The sequence below is a fragment of the Parus major genome, chromosome 1A (genome assembly GCF_001522545.3).
Source record: "Parus major isolate Abel chromosome 1A, Parus_major1.1, whole genome shotgun sequence".
Lineage (NCBI taxonomy): Eukaryota > Metazoa > Chordata > Aves > Passeriformes > Paridae > Parus > Parus major.
Window position 1 is genome coordinate 14,295,334 of NC_031773.1, and position 23,485 is coordinate 14,318,818.

Genomic DNA, 23,485 nt, shown 5'->3' on the forward strand with positions numbered 1-23,485 from the left:
AGCCCTGCTGCAGCTCCTGCTTGGCGGCAAAGCAAACTCAGCTGGTCTAGTATGGTCTCATTACACTGGATGAGGCTTTGTATGAAGCTATAAACATCAAAGAAGGATGGACTGTAAACATAAAATGGGCTGGTGTGCAAAAATAGGATAACTAGCCATGAAGCATCTGGTGGATTTCAGGTTGGTGCTGGATTAAAGGTAGTTTTTATTTTAATCTATTTACTTAACTGCTCTTCACAGATTTTTGTCTCTCCTCTCTGGGAGTACATGAAGGACTCTATAGGCCATGTCACACCAACAGCTCCATGGTTAGCAAATTTGCTATATGTAGTAAAACAGTGTGATAAATCTATTGCTAGTTTGAAAGCTTTCAAGTGTGGCTTTTAAGTTGAGAATCACTTTATGTACCATTAGTACTTATTCATATAGTAACACCTTTAGAAATAAATCAGAATAATCTACACTGGGATTAAATATTAAATGTGTTTTATGGTATGAGATTGTTACACAGTTAGTTTTGCACCTACATTTTTGGGGTGAAGGAGACACAGCACAAGAAGAATCTGTGAACTGATTAGTAGCCAGGTGTTGAGCCTTACTTAAGACACAACCATTTCATGAGGCAGAGACTGTCCTCATGTGTCTCCTCTGCAGCGCAATGCAACAGCGGTGCTTGAACTCCAGAGCAAGCAGGGGAATTCAATACCGAGAGAAGAGCTGAGACTGATGACTTTTAAGGTGGCTCCTGCAAGCTGCCTTCTTTCTGAGGCCAGAGGAGAGCATCACTGATGTGTCAGGATAAACATGTAAATACTGTCTAAGCACAATAGATTGATCCTGGGAATTAGAGCAGGCAGCTCTGCTCCGGTGCTTCTTGCCACAACTGTCCAACCCTTTAATTACGATGGACTTCCTGTAGCTAATGCTGCTGTCCTGAGCACCTGCCATGAAAAGCCAGCCCAGCAGAGGCCAGGGTGAACCTCCTGTGTTAAACCTCCTGAGAGGCATGTTTAACACAGATGGAGCCTGCAGAAAATCCCAGGGGATGCTGGTGTGTCTGTGTATCACCACACAGGCAAACTGAACACTCTGCAAGAAACAGGAGCACTTTGTTACTGGTCTGCTCCAGCAAAGGAACAGCCTTGTCAGAAGCCCCTTTGGGTTTACCTCTGTTGCGATGGCACTGGCTCTGCCACAGATTTGCCCACAGGGAAGCGATGCAGAGGATGCTTGAGGCCCTGCCCTGTCACTGAGTGAACAAGAAAGAAAATACACAAGCTGCTTTTGGGTTGTGTTTGGCATAACCTAGATAAGATCAGCCAGGAAAATGTTTTCCCTTGGACAAGCCAGTGGAGAAAGCTGTGTCAGGAGTGTTTTGGTGGCAGCTTGGTCCCTCCTGATCACCTGCTCACTCCCATTCATTTGGCCATTTTGTGCCAGCAGTGTGAACCCTAACCCCTAAAGCCCCTGAGACAACTGGGCTTTTCCCTGATCTTTTCCATCCCTGAAACCTGTGCCAGCTGTAAGTGGAGGAGTTGACCATTCTAGGCGTTTCTGCTTGTTTGATTCAGGAAATAAAGATGTAATAAAAGGTATTGATTTTTCTCAAAATCAATGCCTGCTTTACTGTTTCCCCTGGAAATTTGTTCACTTACCACAGCAGCTGCTGCTTTGTATGGGATTCAGTGGGATGTTCCTAACCTGAAGGGAATGAATCATTCACAAAGATCCTCTGCTTCAGCTGCCCTGTTTATACATGCACAGGACTTCCCATGCTCTCTGTTTCCTTGAGTGTATGAATACCTAACAAAAACACAGACCCAAATCTACATTCTCCAGTTGGAAAGCACAGGCTGAACAAGCAAACAAGATCATTCAAGATGAACTCTGAAGAGCTTCCATCAAATGACCAAAAGCAAGAGGTTTTCCTACATACTAGCCCAAAGGGCTGGTGGTTCTGCAAACTGTTATGTTTCTGGGGGGGAAAAGCCCCAACCTGTAAGAAACTAATACAAAGAACCACCCAACTGCTTGTACTACAACTATTTTAATGATGAGAGTGGCAGCACCTGGAAAGCCAGAGCTCATTTCTGTTTCCTGGGTGCATCTCATGTAAAGTGACAGCTTTGTTGGGGTCAGGAGGGGCTCCAGAAGTGAGGGCATGCTGGGCAGAGCAGCCCCATGTTTTGGGTGGGGATGGCCCTGGGACACGTGGCAGCTGTCAGAGACAGGACACCTCTCACCTTAAGCACAGCTTTCTCCCTGAGAGAGAGAGAGAGAGCTGCTCCAACTCTACAGTGTCTCATGACCCAGTGCAGAGGCTGGGCTCTCACAGCATCTCCATGAAGCATCAGTCTGCAGGGAAATCAGTCTGTCTCTCCCTTCAAATAAAGGCAATATGTTCAGGCTGTGCAAAACTTGAGTGTGAAGGAGTGGATACTTTATTCAGAAGTATCTTTGAGCAGAGGGATGGCAGCAGCAGTTGTCTGAGCAAGGCAGAAGGGGACACACCAGCACAGTACAGAGCTCTGGGGGGCTCCTGGGGGCACCTAAAAATGCTTTCAAGTATTTAGAAGACAGTCATGAATTAACATGGTTCCTTAGCCACACACACTTCAGATTAATCTAGTTTTATTTAATACAATGCCTGGCACAGTGGATAAAGGAGTGGCAGCAGCAGATGGAACATGTCTTCAGTTAATGGTTTGACACTGCCCCACACTCTATTCCCACACACAAAACACTGTCAGTGCAGCTGATGTTAATCAATACGAGGAAGGTGCAAAACTTGCTTGGCAAGAAGAGAAGTGCTACAAAAACCCTCTTGGGCTCAGTTTTATTTGATATTTTCATTCATGGTTTGAAAAAGAAATAAAAGGTAGCTTGTAAAGGTTGCAGATGCTGCCTCCAGGCATCCTCATGAATAGGACTAAAATCCAAAATGACTATGAGAAACTGGAGAATGGATCCAAAAATCAATAGACTAAAATGGAAAATGAGTCTACCAGAAATTGCTTCTTTTAGGGAGGAGAAGTGAGTTGCACATGTGCAAACAGGAGCATAAAGGCAGGGCAGAACCTCTGCAGAAGAGGCTGTGAGACCCAAATGCATCCCAGACTGCTCCTTGTGCTGTGGGTGGTGTTGGTGTGGACAGTGGTGATACCTCACCAGGGATGCTGGGGATCTCCTTGGCAGGAACATCCTCTGCAGCTGGGTGGGCTCTGTCCCTAAGCATGGCATAAGGATTCAGACAAGGGAACTCATCATCCTCAGAAATACTATTGCAGGCTACTGGCAATTCCACTGGGATTATTGTTTAAGACAGATCCCTGAGTATATTTGAATATATTTGAGTATATTGAATAGTTGAAGGGGCTGGGACTGCTTATGTTACTGCAGCCTTACCATGCCATGCTGCTGCCAGTGGTGCATCTCTTAAGGATTTTTTTTTCTACAATTTGCTTAGGCCAAATAATTGTAAAGATTAGGACAGGAAAAGTGAATGAAATAGAGATTTTTAAAAATTAAAATCCTTTTTTTTGGGGGTGTTGGCAGGCCTACTGCTTGCATTTTGTGGACTGCTCTGGTCTCTTCTCTCCCTGCCACCACCAAAAGGGCTATAGTTGACCTGGAAATGGGTTGAGGAAGGACAAGAAGGAAGAGTAAAAGTTACAGCAGTGTTTCTGCACATGGAACAGTTACAGAGATCCAAGCTGCCCAGCTGGAAAGAGATTACTCAAGTGCTCTAGGACAGAGTCTGTCTCTCTCTTTGACCTGGAGAAGCTGACTGAGAGATTATTCTCACTGCTTCTTCTGCTGCAAGCAGCAAAGGTGTCCATTGTAGGGGACAGGCATGAAGCTGAAGGAAGAAACTTTTCTTGCTGCTTGTGACTGAATCCGGCAGCCCACTGTGTACTAGAAGTTTAAATGAATCCAAAATGACATGAGAGATATATGAGGGAAATATATGGGTTGCTGGAGACAAACACAACCCCTCCCTCTGGGAAGTCCTGAGCTGCAGAGAGCTGGGAGCAGGGCCACCTTGCCATGTAATGTGTGGCTGATAATCCTCTTTTCTTAAACATATGCTGTAGGTTGCTGCTGGAGACAGGATCACAGGGCTGGTCTCTCCCTTAACGAACCTGCCTATGTGAAAGCCTGAGGCTTATTTCTGCTTCTCCACAATGGCGAACTAATACTTGAGAAAAAGCTCAAATGTTCTACCAAGTAATGCACTGACACAATAAAATTTAGAAGTTTCCCTTTGGGATAATCACTGCAATTTGTTTCGTTGCAAGTTTTGGCAGAGCTGTTTCTTCAGTTTTGAAGATCTTGAAGATTTGATTTTGCTCCTAAATCAGTAGCCAGGCGCTCTCCACCTGGCTTGACACTGGACAGTTGAAACTGAGAAATACTTTTATTTCCAGATAGCTGACAAGATGTGCAGGTCACTGCTGTGTCCTGTGAGATGCATGAATGAGGACTTGCACAACAGCCTGGAAAGGACTGAGTGAACAGGACCATGGCTTGGCCTCAGCTGGCTTGGGAGAGCCAAGGACAGAGCCCAGACCGAACGAGAAGGCCCTCTGGCTGGCTGCCACTCCCTTGGAGCTGCTCTCACATGTCCTTTTCTGATGCTTTCCTGGTCATCTGCTTTGCTCTGGGTTAGCAGAGGGCATTTCTCTTCCATGGAGCATTTCCCACATGTGAAAAATTCCGCAGGTTTGGACTGAAATGCGACGCACGCCGCAGCATCCTGTGCCAGCACAGCGCCCTGGGCTGCAGGGGGGTGTGCACTGGCTGCTTGGTGCTTTACAGCCTCTGCTGCCTCAGTGAGAGATGGGTACCTGCATGTTCCTGCTCCTGCTAATCCCCAGGAAATGCCACTTGGACCCTCATCATCTGTGCTGCACTTAAAAATAAACCACCAGAGGAAGAATACAAGTTCAAAAACATTTCTTAATTTATTGTAAATTCTCCTTTCATCTGTGCTGCAATTCCAGTGTTCTGCACATTAATAAATATACATTTGTTAAAAAAAAAACAAACAAACTTCCAGTGTCTAATCTGCCATAAAGCTTTTAAAAAGTCATAAAAATAGGTTTTAATTTTTTTGTCATTAATACAACTGACCCTCATTTACTGCGACAATTCTGATCAAAATAAAAACTACCTACATCTCACTGGGACAAAATATACATACACAGATGTAAGAACAACTAGCATGGGTTATACACAATGCCTGAGCACACAGCCAAGTGCCAGACCCTTAAAACATTCAAATCTTTTTTCTGTCAGAAAATGTCACACAGTATGTTGCATAAATTTTAAAGGAACAGCATCTTTCCTCCCTTTCCCCTTCCAAAGGCCTCCTCGATACTTTGAAAATGCACAGGAATACAATGAAACAGAGATTACAGTATACAGTTTCTCATCTTTTCCTCAACTCCTGCATTTTATTTAGCTCCATTTTTCTGTTTCTTCCCTTTCACACCCATTTGCACGAATAATAGCCAATATCTTCCCAAAAGGGCTGCTGTGGTGAGCAAGGAGCTCCTGAAAGCCTTGTTGGCAGACAACAGGCACAGGCACACTACTGTCATCCTTGGAGTCACGTATTCCCACCACGGGAGCCACTGCCTGAGCTCTGGCTCACACTGTTGGATGCAAACTTTTCCACATCTTACTTTTCCTCTTTTTGTAAACATTGCAGGAAGGTGAAGACAGCAGACAGGTCACTCTTAACCTTCCTATACTTGTGAAATCAGCACGTTTTGTGGGAAACATGAAACCTTAAGCCTTCCATGAGCTTTCTGAAATATCAAGAAGGCCAGGGCTTTGTCTAAGAGCTGGGTAGTCAAATTTGGACACCTTCTAAGTCTTGTATTTCTGCTTTGATTAGCAATGTGCTGAATCCAGTGAGCAAAAAAGAGAAAAAATACTGCACTTGAGGCAGAATTTGAGCCATGGAAGGAGGGCCCTCTCCTTGGGACATGCAGAGTGCTGGTTTGTTGCAAAACCAGACCAGGTCAAAAGCTATCATACAACCACACCAATTATTTTCTTGTTCTTGGTAAGAGAAATACTGATTTGACTTCTTCCAGATAAGGATTGTGTTGAAACCTTACACAAATATATGTGTAGTCCTGAATTTCAGTTCCTGAACACTTCAATGCACTTGAATGCACTTCTCTCTGGGAAGAGATCATAATACCAAAAAAATGAAAAAAACCTAATTTTTGTGGGGTTTAGTAGAGGTTATGAGGAAAACGTATTGTGCCCTTAAAGTGTTCCAAAATTTGTTAACAAAACTTATAAATTATAGTCATGGATTTTGATGTGATCTTTACTGTATTACTTTGAAAACTGCATTGTGTCTGAAGGTGGCTTCCATGCAAACCTCAGTTACTTATCAAACGCCAAATTCAAGTAAAATTGTGCAATGTTTATATAAAAAATATCAAAACATCTTTTTAATTGATTTCCTATTATCAAATTAAGAAGATCAGTATAAATGTAAAATATACAAAGGAACTTTTTCTTTAGAAACACCATACAAAATATATAAAAGTATCTACACTTTTTATATATATATATATAAAGAACTTTCTTTTCTTAAGACGACGTGTCTGTAGGGGGGTGGACAGAGATGCTGGCATAGAAACCAAAGGACACTTGTTGTGATATTCCTCCCTAGAGCTCAGCAACCTCAAGGGTTTATGCTGTAGCCATCAAAACTCCACAAGAGACACCTCCTAGTGCTTTGTCTTCAGGCTTATTGTAGGTCCACTAGGAAACAATGTGTTTTTCCTTGGTTCTCCCCTGTAACAAGCAACCCCTGCAGCACTGTCTGCACCGTGCACAGGTATCTGTCCATCACAGTGCATCCCTGGGGCCATTTCCATGTTTTCAGCATGGGTTCCTGTGGCAGGGCTGTACCACACAGAGCCCTTATTTATTGCAAGTGCAGCCAGGCACGGTGTCTGCGCCAGGAGCAGTCAGGAGTCTGCCAGAATGTGAAACCACGTGGGAATGGATGCCCACCTCATCCTCCTCACCGTGTGGCCACTCTGATGAAGTCCGAGGTGGTGACCCCGCGGAGAGGAGTCGGAACCGTGCAGAGGTGATCACAATTTCCTGATGGTTCAAATTGAAGTTTCATTACTGCCTCTGTTAGTGAGAAGAAGTGATCATGCAGGCTTAGGGTTAAACAGGCACAGGAAAACCACTCCACCCAAACCCACCTAATCGTTCTTAGTAAGGGCTCATGCTCTGTGAAGAAGGCTTGTGTTTGTCTAATGCTTAGCTGAGGATGCAAGGTCCACATACAGATCTCACAAGCTGTTAGAAGCCTGGTGTATCAGATGGATTCATGCAATCTGCTGCCAACAGCAGAGCTTTCCACCATGCCAAAGCTTTGGAGATAACACAGTTGCTTAGTACAAGCTGGTGAATTATTCTCTAGTAATGACTGTGTTACCTGGTACCAGCTTATTCACTTATGGCTTATTCAAAACATCCATGTTTCCTGGCTAACCAGGATCTATTTCATCAGCCAACTCCCAGCAATCTGAAGATCTGTTTTTATAGTGAGGTGGGAATGGTCTATGCACCCAGACAACAGGGGTATTTAAAGCCTGGTGGAACAGTGCCAGAGTTAAAGCTGGGGGAGAAATTTTCTCTCGGTTTGGTGAAAGAGTAAGACTATTATTCATGTTAATAAAAAATGAGACTACATGCATAAAATGCCTGCAGAGACTTTACATATGGCTGTTGTCTTAATTTAAAATGCAAGAATTATGATGAGTAATGAGGTTTCTGAGAATTCCCTTTGGCTGAGAGCTTGGTCAACCTTTTGTTTATATTTGATTTAGTTTACAATGGTAAACTCACACACCAATTGCCGTACAGCAGGTGGGAATCACATGCCTGGTAATTTAGGGTCAGTAGTTTGGTTTTGTCTCCAGCCTTGAGATCTCCTGCCTCTGCCATGGTTTCTCTCTGCCCAGATGGACACTCACACCACGCCCCCCACAGCCTTGTGCCTTTCCCCACCCAAGTCTGGGCAGAGCACGGCTGCTCCTGTCCAAGTGTGCCAGTACCACATCAGCCTGCCAGTTCAGAGCCTGCCAGGGTGACCCAGTAGCAGGTGTCTGTCACAGCACCATGCCCGCGACACCTCTTTTGGCCTTCTCATCACTGAAACACATGGCCTGGGCACAAGGCAATGGCAAACCAGCAAGACAGTCACTGGTAAAGGACTCTGGCCAGTCACCAGAGGAAAGTTTTTGCTCATGTGTGAGTCTGTGGTTGGAAGGTGAAGGGTGAGACCAAAGGAGGTCGGTCAGGGCAACCTGATGCGGCACTTACTCTGAGTCTGAGGTGTCAGCATGTCCTGTTCCCACGTGGAGGTTCATGGCCATGCCATTGAGCTGGTCTCGAGACTGCTCCCTGCGAACATTTTTTACTGTTACCCCTGAGTCCGAAGGAGAGCGGACCCCCTCATTTGTCCCTAGGGAAGTAGTCCTGGATGAGACTGTGCTCTGATTGTAATCCGACAGCTTTTCCCGCAAACGATTCTTCATGTTCTTATCCACCAGTGGGGGAGGGTAGGTAACTTTATTTTTTAAGATGCCTGTTAAGGAAAAGAGGGAAAAATAAAACTTTTAAAGTCTATCAGTAATTTCATTTCTCAAGCTAAGCACATTCAAGATGCTACATTCTCTATTTCTTACTAAGACTCCTTGTTTGGCACTTCATTTCATAACCAAAACGATTAGACTTCAGCAACTACCTACTAGCTTCCCATAGTGTATCTGGCTATACAGGTTAGAGCCATTTGGAAAGTATTTTTCCCTGACAGAGCTACCTTTTAAACTAATTAATGCTTCTTAACCCCCCAGTCTCCCAATCCAACTGTGAGGCTGGGTTGGCTGTGCTACCTTTCCTCTGTTCCGGCTGCTGGTTATTCTGGTGGGCCAGAGGTCTGTTCTCCTTCTGCTGCCCTTCGTTCTCCTTGTCCTGTGGTGCTTCATTGCTGTGGTTCACCTGGTTTTCCCTGTGAAGCTCTACGTTGACCTTGGTCTCTACTTTGAGTTTTTGTTTCCTACTGGGGTCCTCGCCATCGCTGGCTGTTACGCACTCTGTGGGCCAATAGGGTTTCACATGATTGGGAAGGGTATCAACTGCAACGCAAAAAAACACTAGCTCGAGAAACACTTTTGGTATGTCCTCTCAACCACTGCCTGGCCTCTGTGTATCAAACCAGAGCAATCCTTCAGTTGGTCCATGTTGGACTGCACTGCCCTCGGTGCATTAAATCCCCCAAAATTTCCTGATAGGATGGCAGGGTGTCCAAATCCTTCCCAGAGCAAGGTTGCCAGCTCCATTATGGAGAAGTGTGAGGCAAACCTGCCCTCTAAGCTCTCCAGGGTCAAAGACCCCCACCTTGGGGAGGTTGGTTTCTGCACCCCAGGCACCCTGTGCTGTATTTGTGAAGAGACACAGGACACAGCCTGGATGTTTGTCATTCAAAGTTGCCTTTCATTATTACAGGACCAACTGTGTTTAGAAATGCCTGCACCCTGACACACAGAAATTATATTAATGGTCAATGATTGCCAACTTTTTAGGTCCAGGACCTCCCCAACACCAACCAATGCCTTTATTGCATGAGGAGAGGCAGGCATTTCCTCCCCCTGTCCTCAAAACAAGTGGCTTCTTTCTCCTCTTTTTCATATGAGATTTTGGTGGCTTGGTAATGCCATGTCCAAGTGCTTTGGGGACCTGCCTGCAAAACTCACTCTGCCATAAGGCATTCAGCATTCTGTGTGATTTGGTACTCAGTCACCCCTGTGAACAAGCCTTTGGAAGAGGAAAGGTCTCTAAGCTGGAAACAAGAAGGATCTCTACAGAAGCAAGACACAGAGGTAGAGATGCTGCCTCAGTCGAATGGTAGTGTGGCAAATTTATCCCATCTAATCTAAAGCTATTTTAGAGCATCACTGCCCTCCCCTTAAACTGGGAATACCTTTGGGTGTGCTGTGGAGTGGGCCATGTTCATTGTTTTTGGAAGCAGATGTGTTCCACTTCTTGTCTGTCTCGAGTCCATCTTCCTCGCTGTCGGATGAATGGGAGGAGGCGTAAGAACTGCTGTGCTCATCCAGGGACAGCTCGCTGTCAGAGTCTGAATCGTGCTCTGCAAATGTGGATGGGGAAACACAGTGGTCAAAGTGTAAATAGGAGCTGGACAAATCTCCTTGACAAATGCACAAGGAGAAAGGAAAGGCAGGTATCTGGTTCAGGCCGTGACAGGAATGACTTACATCAGTAAGTGTTTATAGGATAACTTCAGAAGGACCGCAGCACAACCAATGGGAAGCACAACTACTCAGCCCAGCTAGTGGGCAGGATCTTTTACACACACAGGACATGCAGGACAGAGTGGGAACATGTTTTTAACTGTAACTCTATTGGATCTCAGTGAACACAACACACAGGATATCTAGAAATACCAAGAACCTGAAATGCACTTAACTTAAAAACTGCTACAAGGGAACAAAATGGAACATCAAGACCAAAATGAAAGGAAATCAGACAAGAGGAACTTCTCTTTTTTTATACAAACCACAGAGCAGTAAAGCAGAATATTGCCTCAAACATTAAAATTTCTTCAACTAAAAATCAAGAGCAACAGTACATAATTTGTGAGGAAGAAAGGGGACTCCACAAACTGTCAACAGCTGTGACAGCATCAGATAAAAATTCAATCATCACAAGCAGCAGATATATGACACTTCTATTCCAAGATTTCCTTGTAAGGCAGCCATTGCATAGCTTGTTATGCCAACAGCATAATGAGGATGAGAACATCTAATTATTCTAATTATTCTTTCGGTTACAGAAGACTTCAAAGAAAGTGATGAGAAGAAGGTGCACAAATGGGTCAAAACATTTAGAAATTATTCTTACCATTGGTTTTAGATGGATTCCTATGAAAAATGGAGGAATCTGCTTCAGTCTGACCAGCCCTTGCTTGGCTTGAGGATCCACTGAGTTTATGAGCAGCCTCATCCCTTTGAGAAGAAAAACAGTGGACAACCTTCTTGGTCACTTTACTGTTCTTAACAACAAGGCAGACATGCAGACAGATGCAAGGGATGCCAGCCAGCCTGTGCTTGACTGCACAGTCACTTTATGGTGAGACAGAGGTTATCCTGATGTAGCTGCCTTCTGCCACATGAATCACACTCTGAAAAAGCCTAAAGCTAATGAGCTAAACTGTACTCCTTGAGACACATCTGAATTATAACAGGCAAGCAGCACAGTCCATATAGGTAACATCACTCTTGGGTTCACCACTGTGCTGTTGGAACCCTGCCCTGAAGACACATGCCACAGAAAATGCACCAAAGAGCACGACAGTCACATGAAACAGAACTGTTAAGACAAACCAAGTAGCATTTGAACCAGAATTCTGGTTTCCACAAGAGCAATAAAAAAGGGAAAGGCAAGCACCTGAAAGCCATGCACCTGCCACCAGATTACCTGAGAATATAAGCAAGGTAGCTATTGTGGCTCTTGGCTGACCTGACGGTGCTTTCTAGGGAGACAGTGGACTCCCCCATAGTTGTGCGATACATGTTTGGCTCTTCTATATACGTGTTGTTACAGTTCAGAGATCGCTGAAAGGGAAAAAAAAAGGACATAAAGCCATAGTGAATGATCCTTCCAGAAGTTCATGTTACCCACAAATGTATTATGTTTCAAAGAACAAAATGGGTTTTGATGCCAGGGAAAATAATTATTTTCTCTCAAATGTTTAAATTAAAATAATAATCCAAATTTTCTAGAGAAGCCATCAGTAATCTTTGTACAATTCACTGAAAGCAATCATCCAGTTCACTTAATTACAGGCGAGCCACCTATAAGTTTATTTTAGGTAACTTCTACCAGCAAGAGGATGTTTTTAATCCCAATGCTTTTTTTCTTACAGTTAACAATGTAGCTCTTGTTGCAGTGGAATCATCTGGAAGAGGTTTCTTTCCAGTTAAAGTGTTCTTCAAGTGCTTTCTCACTTCTTTGTTAAATACGCAGTGGAAGAAGAAAATGAACAGCCCCTGGATAATTTTAGAGAGAGGAAAATGTAAATTCTTCACTACTACCACATTGCAAATATGGATATTAGAGAGCATCCATTTTGAAACAACCCCTGAGTTCTAGTTTGTAGTCCATTACAGTGTATTTCAAAAGCAAGAAATATTTTCTTCCTTGACTGAAATGGCATTGACTGACCTCCTAGCACTTCTTCGTAGTTTGATTCCAAGTTCAAATGTGCATTAAAGGCCTGGGAAAATATAGAAAATATGTGTTTCTCCAGAATTTACAGAGCACAGCTTGATTTGGGAAGAAATCCAAAGGGAACCTCAATGTTCCACTGGAAAACATTGCAGAGATTTTAGAATTTGGGATTTTGGAGCTTTTACACAGATGATGAGAAAAAACCAATAGCAGCACATGAAAAATATCACAGACTTTAGTGAAGGCCTCTGGAAATAGGCAACTTCTGTGAAAGTTGCCTTTAATACTGCATCTATGAGAATTTTAGAAGGCCTTGGGAGATGTGAAGAGGTACTGGGTGCAAATAGGTCCCAAATTTTATCGCCTAAGTTCCTTGGTTTAGCAATACCTCTGGTGGGAAAACCAGTAAAGTCCCCAGGGCTGGGCAGTTGTTGGCTGCCAGGAACACACATTAACAGCTTTTTCTGGGGGCAGGGAACACACATGTGTGTGCCTTCAGATGTACTTGCTCTGAGGGAATTAATGCAGCTGCCAAATTGTTATCAACTTTGGTTGGACACACAGTATAGAAAAGCCAATAGTCATGAAGTTGCAGCTGTACCAACATCATAAGAAGCCTGAATTTCATGATTTCAGCCAAAGCAATTGACTTAGAGTAACTTTAAACTTCAAGCTCACTTTCTTAACATTCAATCAAATGTGATCTTAGCTGGTGCTAGCACTTTGGGATTATTCATTAATAAAATTCACATAAATGTCTCTTTAAAAATACAAGTTCAAAGAAGGCAGTGATGTGAAATGTCACATACCACTGTGCCTCCCTGGGCAAGTTTGGAGAATTCCGGCTGCTGACCTTTGTCCCCCTCATCAGGTTTATGTTTAGTTTAATTTTATTTTAGATTTATGGAAGCCTGGTTTTACAGCCTGAGTCAGTGCAATTGTTTCAGAGCACACTAGCTGCAGTGGCAAAATCACCTTGCTCCAGGCTGACCTATCTGCTGTGCTTCCAGGGCCCTGATAGCTGTCTCCAAAGGAGACCCATCAGACTTTGTTTTCTCTGTAGCTGCAAGTTGTGGCTGCTGTGCTGCAGCTGAGTGTCCTGCAGTAGCTGCTTTAGTACTGCAGGCACCTGCTAGGGTAATTACTGTCATCCTTGGTCACATTCACATGCACATGAAGCTCTGTGACTACTTCCATGCCAGGTCTCCCACAAATCACTACTTTCTGCATCTTTAATCAACAACTGTGTAAACTGGGACAGGCAACCCAGGAAAACCCTAACACAACTCACATTATATTTGAAAATCCTTATTTGTTTCATTTATTTAAACAGTAACTTAATTTGTGAAAGCCTTGAACCTGGAGCAATTGACTCTGGATGAAATATAGCAGTCTCTTGTTCGTGATAGCAACAGAATGACTTAACAAGAATCACACAGAACACAGTAACAAAGACTTTGTCTCTTGAAAGACAGAGGTGTAAGTGCCTACTGTCACAGGTTACTATGGTACTGCATTTACCTTCAGAATGACTGAAAGTGAGAGACATAATTACTCAAAATTATAGTTTTGGTGAACAGAACCCTCTTCTTGAGAAGAGAAAGCAACAATTGCCCTTGAGATCTCTATTTTTCTAAAGCTAGCTCATATTGAGCAGATTTTTGGAGGTCTGGGTGTGATAGTGTGCTCACCAAGGTCTACCATAGACAAGATGCTACCCAGCTTACCTGCAGGCAGCTGAAAATGGCAAAGAGATAGTGAAATGTCATGACGTCGCTGTTGACTGCCATGAGCCCCAGCAGCCACGTGGCGCTGATGAGCAGCAGGAGCAGGAACGCAGTCCGCAGCACAGAGCTGTGAAGCAAACACAGATGGACATTTGCAGTGTGATGGGATACAAGAGAACAGCCCAGCTTCTCCCCATGGATGGTGTTATGTGCCCAACAACTTAGCAAGTGGAAAAGCCCTTTGGGAAAATTAGAACAGTGTTCACCAGCTCCCAGTTTCCAATTCTCTCAAAACAACACTCCACAGTTTAGCATGTTCATGTTAAAAAAGTGATTTCTGTCCAAGTTCATTTCCAAGACTTTCTTCAAACTAATCTAACTGTTTTACAAGCCCATGCTGTTCAGCCTTGATGATTCTGAGGAACACATCTGGGCAGTAAATGGCCATGTCCATCTCATTTCAGTTTGTCGACTTCACTCTCACATTCCTTCCCAACATTATGACCCAAGGCTTTGGATTTAGGGCACTCAGGGAATATTTGTTTGCTCAAAGATACAATTTCCACAGACACTTTCAAAAGACAAAAACAAATCTAGTGGCAAAAGTTTTATATTATGAGTAAAATTGCTTCCATTAGGCAGCAATTATACTCCTTGGTTTAGGGAGATTTAGACAGACATCATCCACAACACCCAGACACTATTGGAGTCAGGGTTCAGAATGCACAAAGCTTCTAGCTGCATGAAAACTGGGGCTGGAAAGGGTATGCCAAGGGGAGCATGGCACTGCACCAACATTGCTCCTTCCACACTTTTATTAACTGGGCCACCCATGTTGCATGACGGGAGGCTCAGATTCTAGTTTTTATTAAGCTTAGTGTTAGTGTTAGGGTTCAGAGAGCCATAAAGTCTAGCTCCAGGGACATCGGGGTGGAAAAGCCATGCCAATGTGTATGCAGCACCCTACAGCCAGAGCTGAAAAAAATAATGAAAAGCAGCCATTTGAAATCTCATACAGCTATCTCATTGGAAAAAAAAGAACCTAAGGGGCTGCACTGCCACTAGCTAATCCCATTTGAGTTCACAGGTAAATTCTGAGCTTTGGGCAAAACAGATGTTAATGAGAACAGGCTACCACAGCAGCTCAAGAAGGTGGCAGGTTGCAACTTGTGATGCTCTCATCCCACTGAGCATGGGATGCAGGGAGGCTGGCCCTCAGCATGGGAGTGTCAGTGGGTCTCTGCCATGACACAGCTGGTAACCCAGACACTTGAGAGGGGAGACCTTTCTGAGCCATGGACAAGCACAGGGAGACACAGAATTATGTCCACCTGGGCACCTCCAGGAGTGGGCGGGGTGAAGCAGCTCCAATTGCCTCTACCAACACTCTCCTCCAAAAAACCATTGTTTCCTGCTCCAAAACTTGATTTTAGGCAATTCTGTCTTTTATTATTTCTGGTCAGAACTTCTAGAGGTTTTTGAACTCAAACTTACATGACTCCTGTTTTTTCAAATGAACGTTGCCTTCGCCTGCATGATGCTTTCATTGCTAGTATAAAGATGACAGTGTTTATCTGAAAGGGAAATTGAAATAAAAGCATGGATTCTTACTGTGTATTTGTTACAGTTCTATTTTCAATAACAATGCAAATTTAATCCTAAAATAGTTTGTGGCACCAGGAATACTTTTTGTTCAACTGATAGGTCTCTAAATTCCAAGATTCACCTTGTTTCAAGGCAACATAGTCAAGGACATCCTGGCACTTGATCTGGATGAAACTCAGTAAGACAACTCTAAGCAAAGATGCTTGAGAGATCAAGAATGGCTGTCCTTGTCCTAACCAGTGTCTATCTCAGCCCAGCATCTTGTTCCAGCTAGGTCAAACCAGAATTCAGGAATATCTTCTAGATGAGCATACAGTGATAATTACTCTGAATAAAACTCCAGTCTCCACTGATTTCTATGTCAGCTGGGATGTACTAGGTTGGTGGTGCATTTCTACTTAATCACTTGTAGTGAACATTAATGCTGAGAATTTGTCCCATCGTTCATTTTTGAAAACCATATAGAGTTTTACCACTGCCATTGTCCTGTTTCTGCTAGATCTGCTGCCTCCTGCTACTGCTTCTGTTGGAAAAGACTTTGAATAGTTGAGTCCACAGCCATTTTCTCCAGACCAACACACTATTACAGGCTCCTCCTTCCCCCCTTCTCTGCAGCTTTCATTTCTCTAGGCTTAAGACTCCTAGTCCACCTGTTGGCCCTCCAGTGGGGGCAGTCCCATGTCTCTGATGACTTGTGACCATAACCTACATGGCTTCCAGGTCTACTTTTTGAGGTGAGGAGACCAGAACTTGCATTTGGTATTCAAGATAAGAATCAAACCATGAATATTTATCTTCTGGTAACTTTCAGGGAGAAGCTGTAAGGGAAAAGTTAAACAGCAGCTCATTCTTTTAAATTCCTCAAAGTGGAAATATTTAATATTCCTTTAGGACTCCTGGATAAAGTGATCTGTTATGGCTCATTTTGTTAATTTGTTCACTAATCTCACAAACTAACCCTTCAAAAATGGAACAAGGCAAATGAGAAACAGATATCTGGCCACACAGCTATGGCTCCACAAGCAATCTTTGTACAGGCAAGCAGCCCTCTGATTTCCAGGACCTTATATCATGACTTATCTATTTAATTAAAAGATGCAAGTTCGAGTACATTTGCTTCAAATGTAAAGAACATGGTTGCTTTGCCTGACTACTGTTTGACAAAACTTACAAGAAAAGGCAGCAGTAAAGAAGAGACAGTTCTGAGTGCCACCTCCCACTACTTACAACAACCACCATTACAATGGGCCCAGCAAAACTCCAGATCAGGGTGTCATGGACAGACAGCCAGCAGAAATCAGGATTCCCATAGCCTTGTGGATCCAGACCAACAGCAAGCCCTGTGTCACAAAATGGAGAAAAAGTAAATCAGAAAGGTGCTGCCTATAACTAAATGTAGTTTTAAATAAAATTATCATGGCAAAATTTATTCAACAGAAAATTCTGTGAAGGTAAAAACTGAAATAAAACTTCTGTAAATCAAAATCTTTGTCCAGGTCACTTCATATCAAACAATACTCTGAGTTTTGCCAACTAGAACAAAGTTCAGCTACATAAAACTGACAACAAATGCAAGTCCCAAATTAATTCTGTTTCAGCATAGTTTTATAGTCATTCTCACACAGTGTGAGCCTTGAGGGTGAGTGACAAGTTGAGGAATTTCAATAAGCCTCTGCAGCAGAATGACATGAATCATAACCGAGGAGATGTCTATGCCATGAAAAAAAAAAAAGTGCATTTTTAACTTGCTGTCACCAAAATAACATCAGAGACAAAGGAACCTGAGAACTTATGGGAGTTAACTGCTTGAGCTCAGGTGGGATTAATTTTGAACTGCCATCCCAGGTACCTCACCTTGCTTTTGGCACTGTCTGAAATGGAGTTAATGCCCCAAGGCAATTGAGTTAAAATCACACCTTTTATTATTTTATTTTTCAAAACCTGGTCAATTCCACGGGAGTCTCTGAGCCCTGCTTTCACCTGCTGATTTACAGTGCTGTCTGACTTGGTGACCTCCACCTCACCTATATGGTGGTGGACTGGATTTGCCTTTGACCTACAGAATCATACAACCATGGAATTGTTTAGGTTGGAAAAGACCTTTCAGATAAGGTGTCCCCTGAGATTTCTTTTCTGTGGGCTAAACACTCGCAGCTCCCTAAGCTGCTCCACATCAGACTTGCATTCCAGACCCTTCATCAGCTCCTTCTGAACTTGCTCCAGCACCTCAGTCTTTCCAATCTTCCCTGTAGTGAGGGCCCCAAAACTGAAGTGATTCGCAGTGTGGCTTCACCAGGGCCGAGTACAGATGATCACAACATCCTTTTAGTCCTCCTGAGCTGCCTGCTTTTTCCTCCATTTTACCTTGGCTCCAGCAAAAGCTCCCTCCTCATCCAGGCTGATCTTCCCCATTGGTTTACACATGGGGATGGCCTGCTCCCGTGCCTTTAGGAGTTCCTGCTTGAGGAATGTTCAGCTTTTCTGGACTCCTTTGCCCTTCATGACTGCCTCCCAAGGGACTTTGTGAGTTAGGCTTCTAAACAGGCCAAAGTCAGCCTTGTGGAAGTCCCAGGTGGAAGCTCTGCTGAATCCCCACCCTACTTCTAAGAGAACTGAAAACTTTCTTTTTGTATCACTGTCCAAGACACTCTCCAGCCATCACATCACCCACCAGTCCTCCTCTGTTCACAATGAACAGGTCCAGTGGGGTATCTCCCTTTGCTGGCTCACTCATCAGCCGCATAAGCAAGTTCTCTTCCACACACTCCAGGAACATCCTTGACCTCTTCTGCTGTGTTGTATTCCCAGCAGACACCTGTTAAGTTGAAGTCCCTCACAAGAACAAGGACTAGCGATGGTGAGACTTCTCCCAGCTGCTTGTAAAATATTTCCTCTGCCTCCTCATCCTGGTTGAATGGTCTAAAATATACTCTCACCGTGGTATCTGTCTTGTCCTTCCTGATGATTCTTACCCATAAGCACTCAACTCCTTTATCACCAACATCAAGCTCTAGACAGTCAAAACACCCCCTCAGACAGATAACTATGGTTTCTAACACAGACACACCTGTGTCCTTGCTGCCACATCGATCTCCAACCCCTGCCTCCACTGAGATAGCAGACAGAAGGACTCACTAGCACACTATCCCACAAACACTGGCTTTCTGCCCTCAGTTGCCTCTAGTGAGCTTCGTTTTATCCCTTTCCACCTTCAAACCTAGTTTAAAGCTCTTTTAATGGGCCCTGCTAATTCCTGTGCAAAGATCCTTTCCCCATTTTGAGGCAGGCGTGCCCTGTCTGCACAGACCTTCCTTCTTCAGGACACAGAATCTGATCCTTGTGAGGCCTGTGGCCAGTGACATATGGCAGGTGGCTGCAGCATGTTGTCTGGGCGTGGGGGGCACCTATTGTGAAGAGCGTATGTCCTGTCTCAAGAGGCAGCCAAGGCTAACTTGCTGCTCTCTGCAAGGAGGGCTCATGTGCATTAAGAGTCATCTTTTTTTGAACTGAAGCCTGCAGGCTTTGATGAAAGGCATGCTTGAGAAAGGGAAAGGTAGCTGCATTTCACTCTTGCTGCTTAGAACTGGCCCACAGCCAATATTCACATCTGGTACAGGTCTATGGTCTATGAAAACCAAACTGGCTATTTGGCAAAGCAGTGGATATTGGATCTGTTTTCACTGAAATGTGGAATGAGATAGGACTAGTCTCCCTTCCTGCTCCCATTGGCCCTTCCACCACCCCCTTCAGCAGTTGCCATCCAGAAAGAATTAGCCATAAATGATTAAGGGACCATAAAGTATTTTATACAGATGTAATTCTATGGACACACTCTGTTTCCCAGGACTGGATTTCCCCATTAATGGGACTCTGGCCTATGAGTAATTGGCAGACAGCAACATTTTTTCACTCTCAAAATCCTACCCTAAAGTTCTCCATTAAACAAATGGGGCAAATTGCAGTCCTCAGATACATGGTTCAAATATTACTGCAGTCAACAACATGTGAAATAACACTTTACTCAAAGGCAGAATGAAACCAATGCAATGAAATACTGAGAAATACTTTGGCACATCAGTTAAATGCTGCAGCCTGGCTGCCCTTAACAGACTTGAGTGTGCAGGCTGAGTGATACCTTGCTGACGTTTGCAGGAACTGGGGCTGGTCCTATGGCCAAGAGTCCTGTGGGGACCAGCACCCATCCCCAGCACACACACAGCAGTGTGCCAAGGGCTGCAGCAGGGGCATGGCTTGACCCTTCTGAGCTCCTGAGGGCTCAGCAGACACGTGTGACTCGGGCAGCTGTGGGGCAGCCTCAGCTCTCTCCTGGTTCATTGCTTTGCTTAGGATTTGAAAAGTGCCAGTTTCTGGGGGATATTGGTTTTAGTGCTGCGTAAGAACCTGTTTCAACACGAGCGCTGCAGTCTCCATGGCAAAGCAGTTACTGCACACATATGTCAAGCAGTTAGTGTGCTGCCACAGAGACAGGCAGAACTGGGGGGGGGCTTGCTGACTGCCAAATCCAGCCCTTTGCTCCTGTGGCAAGGAAGTCATAAAATCCCTCTCCAAGATGGATTAAACTACACTTTAAATGGGCAAGCTTAAAGCAAATTTAAAATGTTCCACTATCACTCCCAATGGAGGACTATTCCAGATCCACTCTTCTCATGGCTTTAAGCCTTCTTCCAACTTCTATTCTTATACATGGAAATTTGCATTTCTATGCTGTAATTAGGTGTGGTTCTTGTGGTTGGAGTGCTCCTCAGTAAGTATTTTACTAAGTTTTATCTCTCTCTAAAGGCCAAGGTTCTCTTCAAGTAGCTTGGTCCCATCACAGATGCCTTAGGACCATTATGTCCCAGCTTGAAATGAATATCAGTTTGAGCATAGAAAGTAGAAAAGAATAATATAAAAAAAGCCACTGCTACTGTAGTTTTCATTTGTTTGTTTTTTTTTCCCCCCTCTCAGGATAGCTATGCTGAAGATGAAATGGTATTTATCTTTAAAATAAAAAAGTCCTCTGCATGTTCCAAGACTAAAATTTCTTCCCATATCTAGACTATAACATTATTAAGAAAAATAAACAATCCTTCTCTCACAAATAAATTTAAATAATGTTTAGGATTCATGTTATGAAGTTGGAACCTTTTTACTGTTTATAAATTAAAATTTATAAAGAAGCTTATTTAAAATATGTACATTAACAAGTTATCTAGAGGCAAGAAATCCTACATTGTGCTATTTATGATGAAACAATTTTCTCTTCAGATGATTTATAAGCCTGGAAGAGCAAACTAAAGGCTTAATTTTCTTTATCCCTCACTTCACAAAATCTCCTTTCTCAGTAATAGGAATCTGACTTTTCATTTAAACAGAACTGCAAATTCAGTAGATTCAGAGATTAAATTGCAGGACACAACCTGGAAAGTTTTAAAAGTGCAAAATAGTTCCATATCACAGAGAACAATATCTAAGTAGAAAAATGTAGAAATTATATGCTTGTGATATTTAAATTGCATAATACTGCTGTTGATAAGGTCTGAATTAATTTAGATTTCAGGAGAGAAAGTAAACCTGAAGCAGAAACCCCTTCCAACCAAATTCTTCTAAAGATAATTAGTTCTGAAATGTAATTGGTTTTTGTTATTTAATGATACTTCTTTTCTGCTAGAAATGATGCTGCCAAATATATGACTGCACTTCAGTATTGCTGAAAACACTGCAATAGTCCTGTATGTACTGATAAAAATCACATAGGTCTGAACTGCTTCATAAGTTCAAGGACAATTTATATTTTAAATGTCTGGGGTACATCTAAAATGGCAGAGCCTTCTGGGCTGTGCTTTCTACCATAAACTGATAGAAGCAGAAATTACTTAGGCACAAAATAATATGGAAAAACTTACCAGCTCCCTGAAAATTAACCTGTACCAGCCTATGCTGTGATTTGGTATTACACTTTCTTAAAACACACAGAAAAAAAGAACAAGTACATATTTTTAAATATAACCTGTCCCATAATATTTTAGAAAGTGTACATGAGTGATAGCTATTTGTTTGATCTCAGAGACATCTAAATCTCTGCCATTGCTGACAGTATGATATTATCTGCAAAAATAAAACTAATCAGAAAAAAGTTAACTGCCTGCCTGTAATCTGATTTCCCATATGGCAACAGATACATGCTGAAACAGTTGAACCAAAAAACCCCACTCCAACTGCTCTGTGAAGCACAGTTCCTGAGGAGCTGTCTGCTTGAATTAACACAGCCCTGTGTGCTTAGGGTAACGCTGGAAATGTCTATGGCAAAAATAGGCACGGTGAGGGCAGAGATGGATGTGCTCCCGTAGATCACCCTGGGTCGGTTTAAAAGATTACTGCCTCCAGGTTTTCATTACTTTTCCTCAACTGGAAGTTATAGCCTTTGTATCTGAAATTAAGTAAAAACCAGCTTGGTTTTGTGCCAAATAAAACAGAAATTCCCTTCAGGGAGTATTTACTGCTGGTTGAGAGTAGGCAGTGGGAATGTCCAGTGAAGGGCAGTAATGCTCTGTGGGCAGGCAGCACTGCTTCAGAAGCCACGGCAATTACCTCTGAGAGACCTTGTGTCCGTATCTGAGGTACCAGCACAGGGAAGGAAAAATTCTGAAAGCTATTGCAAAGTTGTTAAAATACTGTTATTCCCAAGCTGTGTTACCAAATCCTGATTTAATCTGTGCAGTTATGTTTCGGTTATTGGATAAGCATCAGTATCAATTCAGCTGGAGCAACAGACATTTGGTACACAGATCTGCCAAATTCAGGCTGACTTCTGCTAGACATGGCTTGGTGCTGCCCTGGTTCAGGAAAACACCCATAGCTGTCTGGGATGGGATAACTCCCCTGAACCTGGCCAGTGAAGGTGGCAGGGAAACCAAGCTTTTGTGGGGTGGTTGAGGGTACCTGTTATGATGGCAGGAATGCCCCAGCCAACAACGTAGTAGAACCGCATGTGCCCGAAGTTGATGTTCCTCACTTCAGTCAGCATCCGGTAGATGTGGAGCTGCTCCACAAACATCCATGCAAAGGTGCTCATGTAGAAATAATGCAGGAGGATGGCAATCACAGTACACACAAACTGCAGAAGGGAAAGGGCAGGGAAATTAGAGTTGCTCTTCTGAATCACAACCTGGTGAGTCACCGGTGCCCCCCCCAGTAGCTAATGGCAAGTGTAATAAAAAGATTTTGGCAGAACAAATATACTGCCTTAAATTAAATTTTTTCAGAGTTTAAGAAGGGCTGCTCATACTGTGAAAGATTTTGCTTTTTTAAAGTTAACTGGATCACTAAGTTCTGTCAGGCTGAGAGCAGCAAAAATTAAGGACCTGCTGAAACCAGAGACCAGATTCACAGTGTGACTAAAAGTAACAGCTACAATGGGAAAACTGGTAGATGAAGTCATCTTTGTGATCAAATAGCCACCTTGAAACCTATGACCTTCAGATACTAGCATTTCTGTAATATATAACCAATTTTCTCTCCCAACTTAACAGTTTGATGAGTGAAAACAAGAATCCAACACCTGAACTGTAAACTTGCAATTAACCTTCTCCTTTCAGAAGCCAAACAAAGGATTTTGCCAAGGATCTGTTGATAAGCTTGAATTAAGAGAACTTTGTGCAACCATTCAGTTTTTGTTTGAAAATGTTTTACATTGTATTTTGTAACCTTTTGTTCCCACACAGCACTGACCCTGCTTTGAGACTTTGGCATGACTTTTTAGTGGTTTTACATGGTGTAATGCTCAGAAATGTACATTTCCCTGTTTAATGTACATTTAACCTCTTTGCTGAGCAAAGGAACCATACAAAGAC

The 23,485-nt window shown here is 43.2% G+C and overlaps 1 protein-coding gene across 7 annotated transcripts in view; it reads right to left on the reverse strand.

The window, feature by feature from the left end:
- Window positions 1-4,939: 4,939 nt before the first annotated feature.
- CELSR1 (cadherin EGF LAG seven-pass G-type receptor 1) overlaps window positions 4,940-23,485 on the reverse strand; it is a 162,091-nt gene continuing 143,545 nt past the window's right edge. For 2 of the 7 annotated variants that reach the window (XM_015628139.3, XM_015628138.3), the window contains exons 25-35: window positions 22,575-22,749; window positions 16,860-16,972; window positions 15,522-15,601; window positions 14,028-14,154; window positions 11,994-12,119; window positions 11,548-11,684; window positions 10,972-11,075; window positions 10,031-10,198; window positions 8,943-9,185; window positions 8,371-8,635; window positions 4,940-7,170 (exon numbers count right to left, since the gene is read on the reverse strand). In XM_015628139.3, the coding sequence (XP_015483625.1) occupies window positions 7,146-7,170; window positions 8,371-8,635; window positions 8,943-9,185; window positions 10,031-10,198; window positions 10,972-11,075; window positions 11,548-11,684; window positions 11,994-12,119; window positions 14,028-14,154; window positions 15,522-15,601; window positions 16,860-16,972; window positions 22,575-22,749 (1,563 nt within the window). In that variant the 3' untranslated portion in view covers window positions 4,940-7,145. Of the gene's footprint in view, window positions 7,171-8,366; window positions 8,636-8,942; window positions 9,186-10,030; window positions 10,199-10,971; window positions 11,076-11,547; window positions 11,685-11,993; window positions 12,120-14,027; window positions 14,155-15,521; window positions 15,602-16,859; window positions 16,973-22,574; window positions 22,750-23,485 lie in introns of those variants that run through there. The other 5 variants (XM_015628135.2, XM_015628134.2, XM_019006701.1 and 2 more) reach the window with 5 other exon arrangements.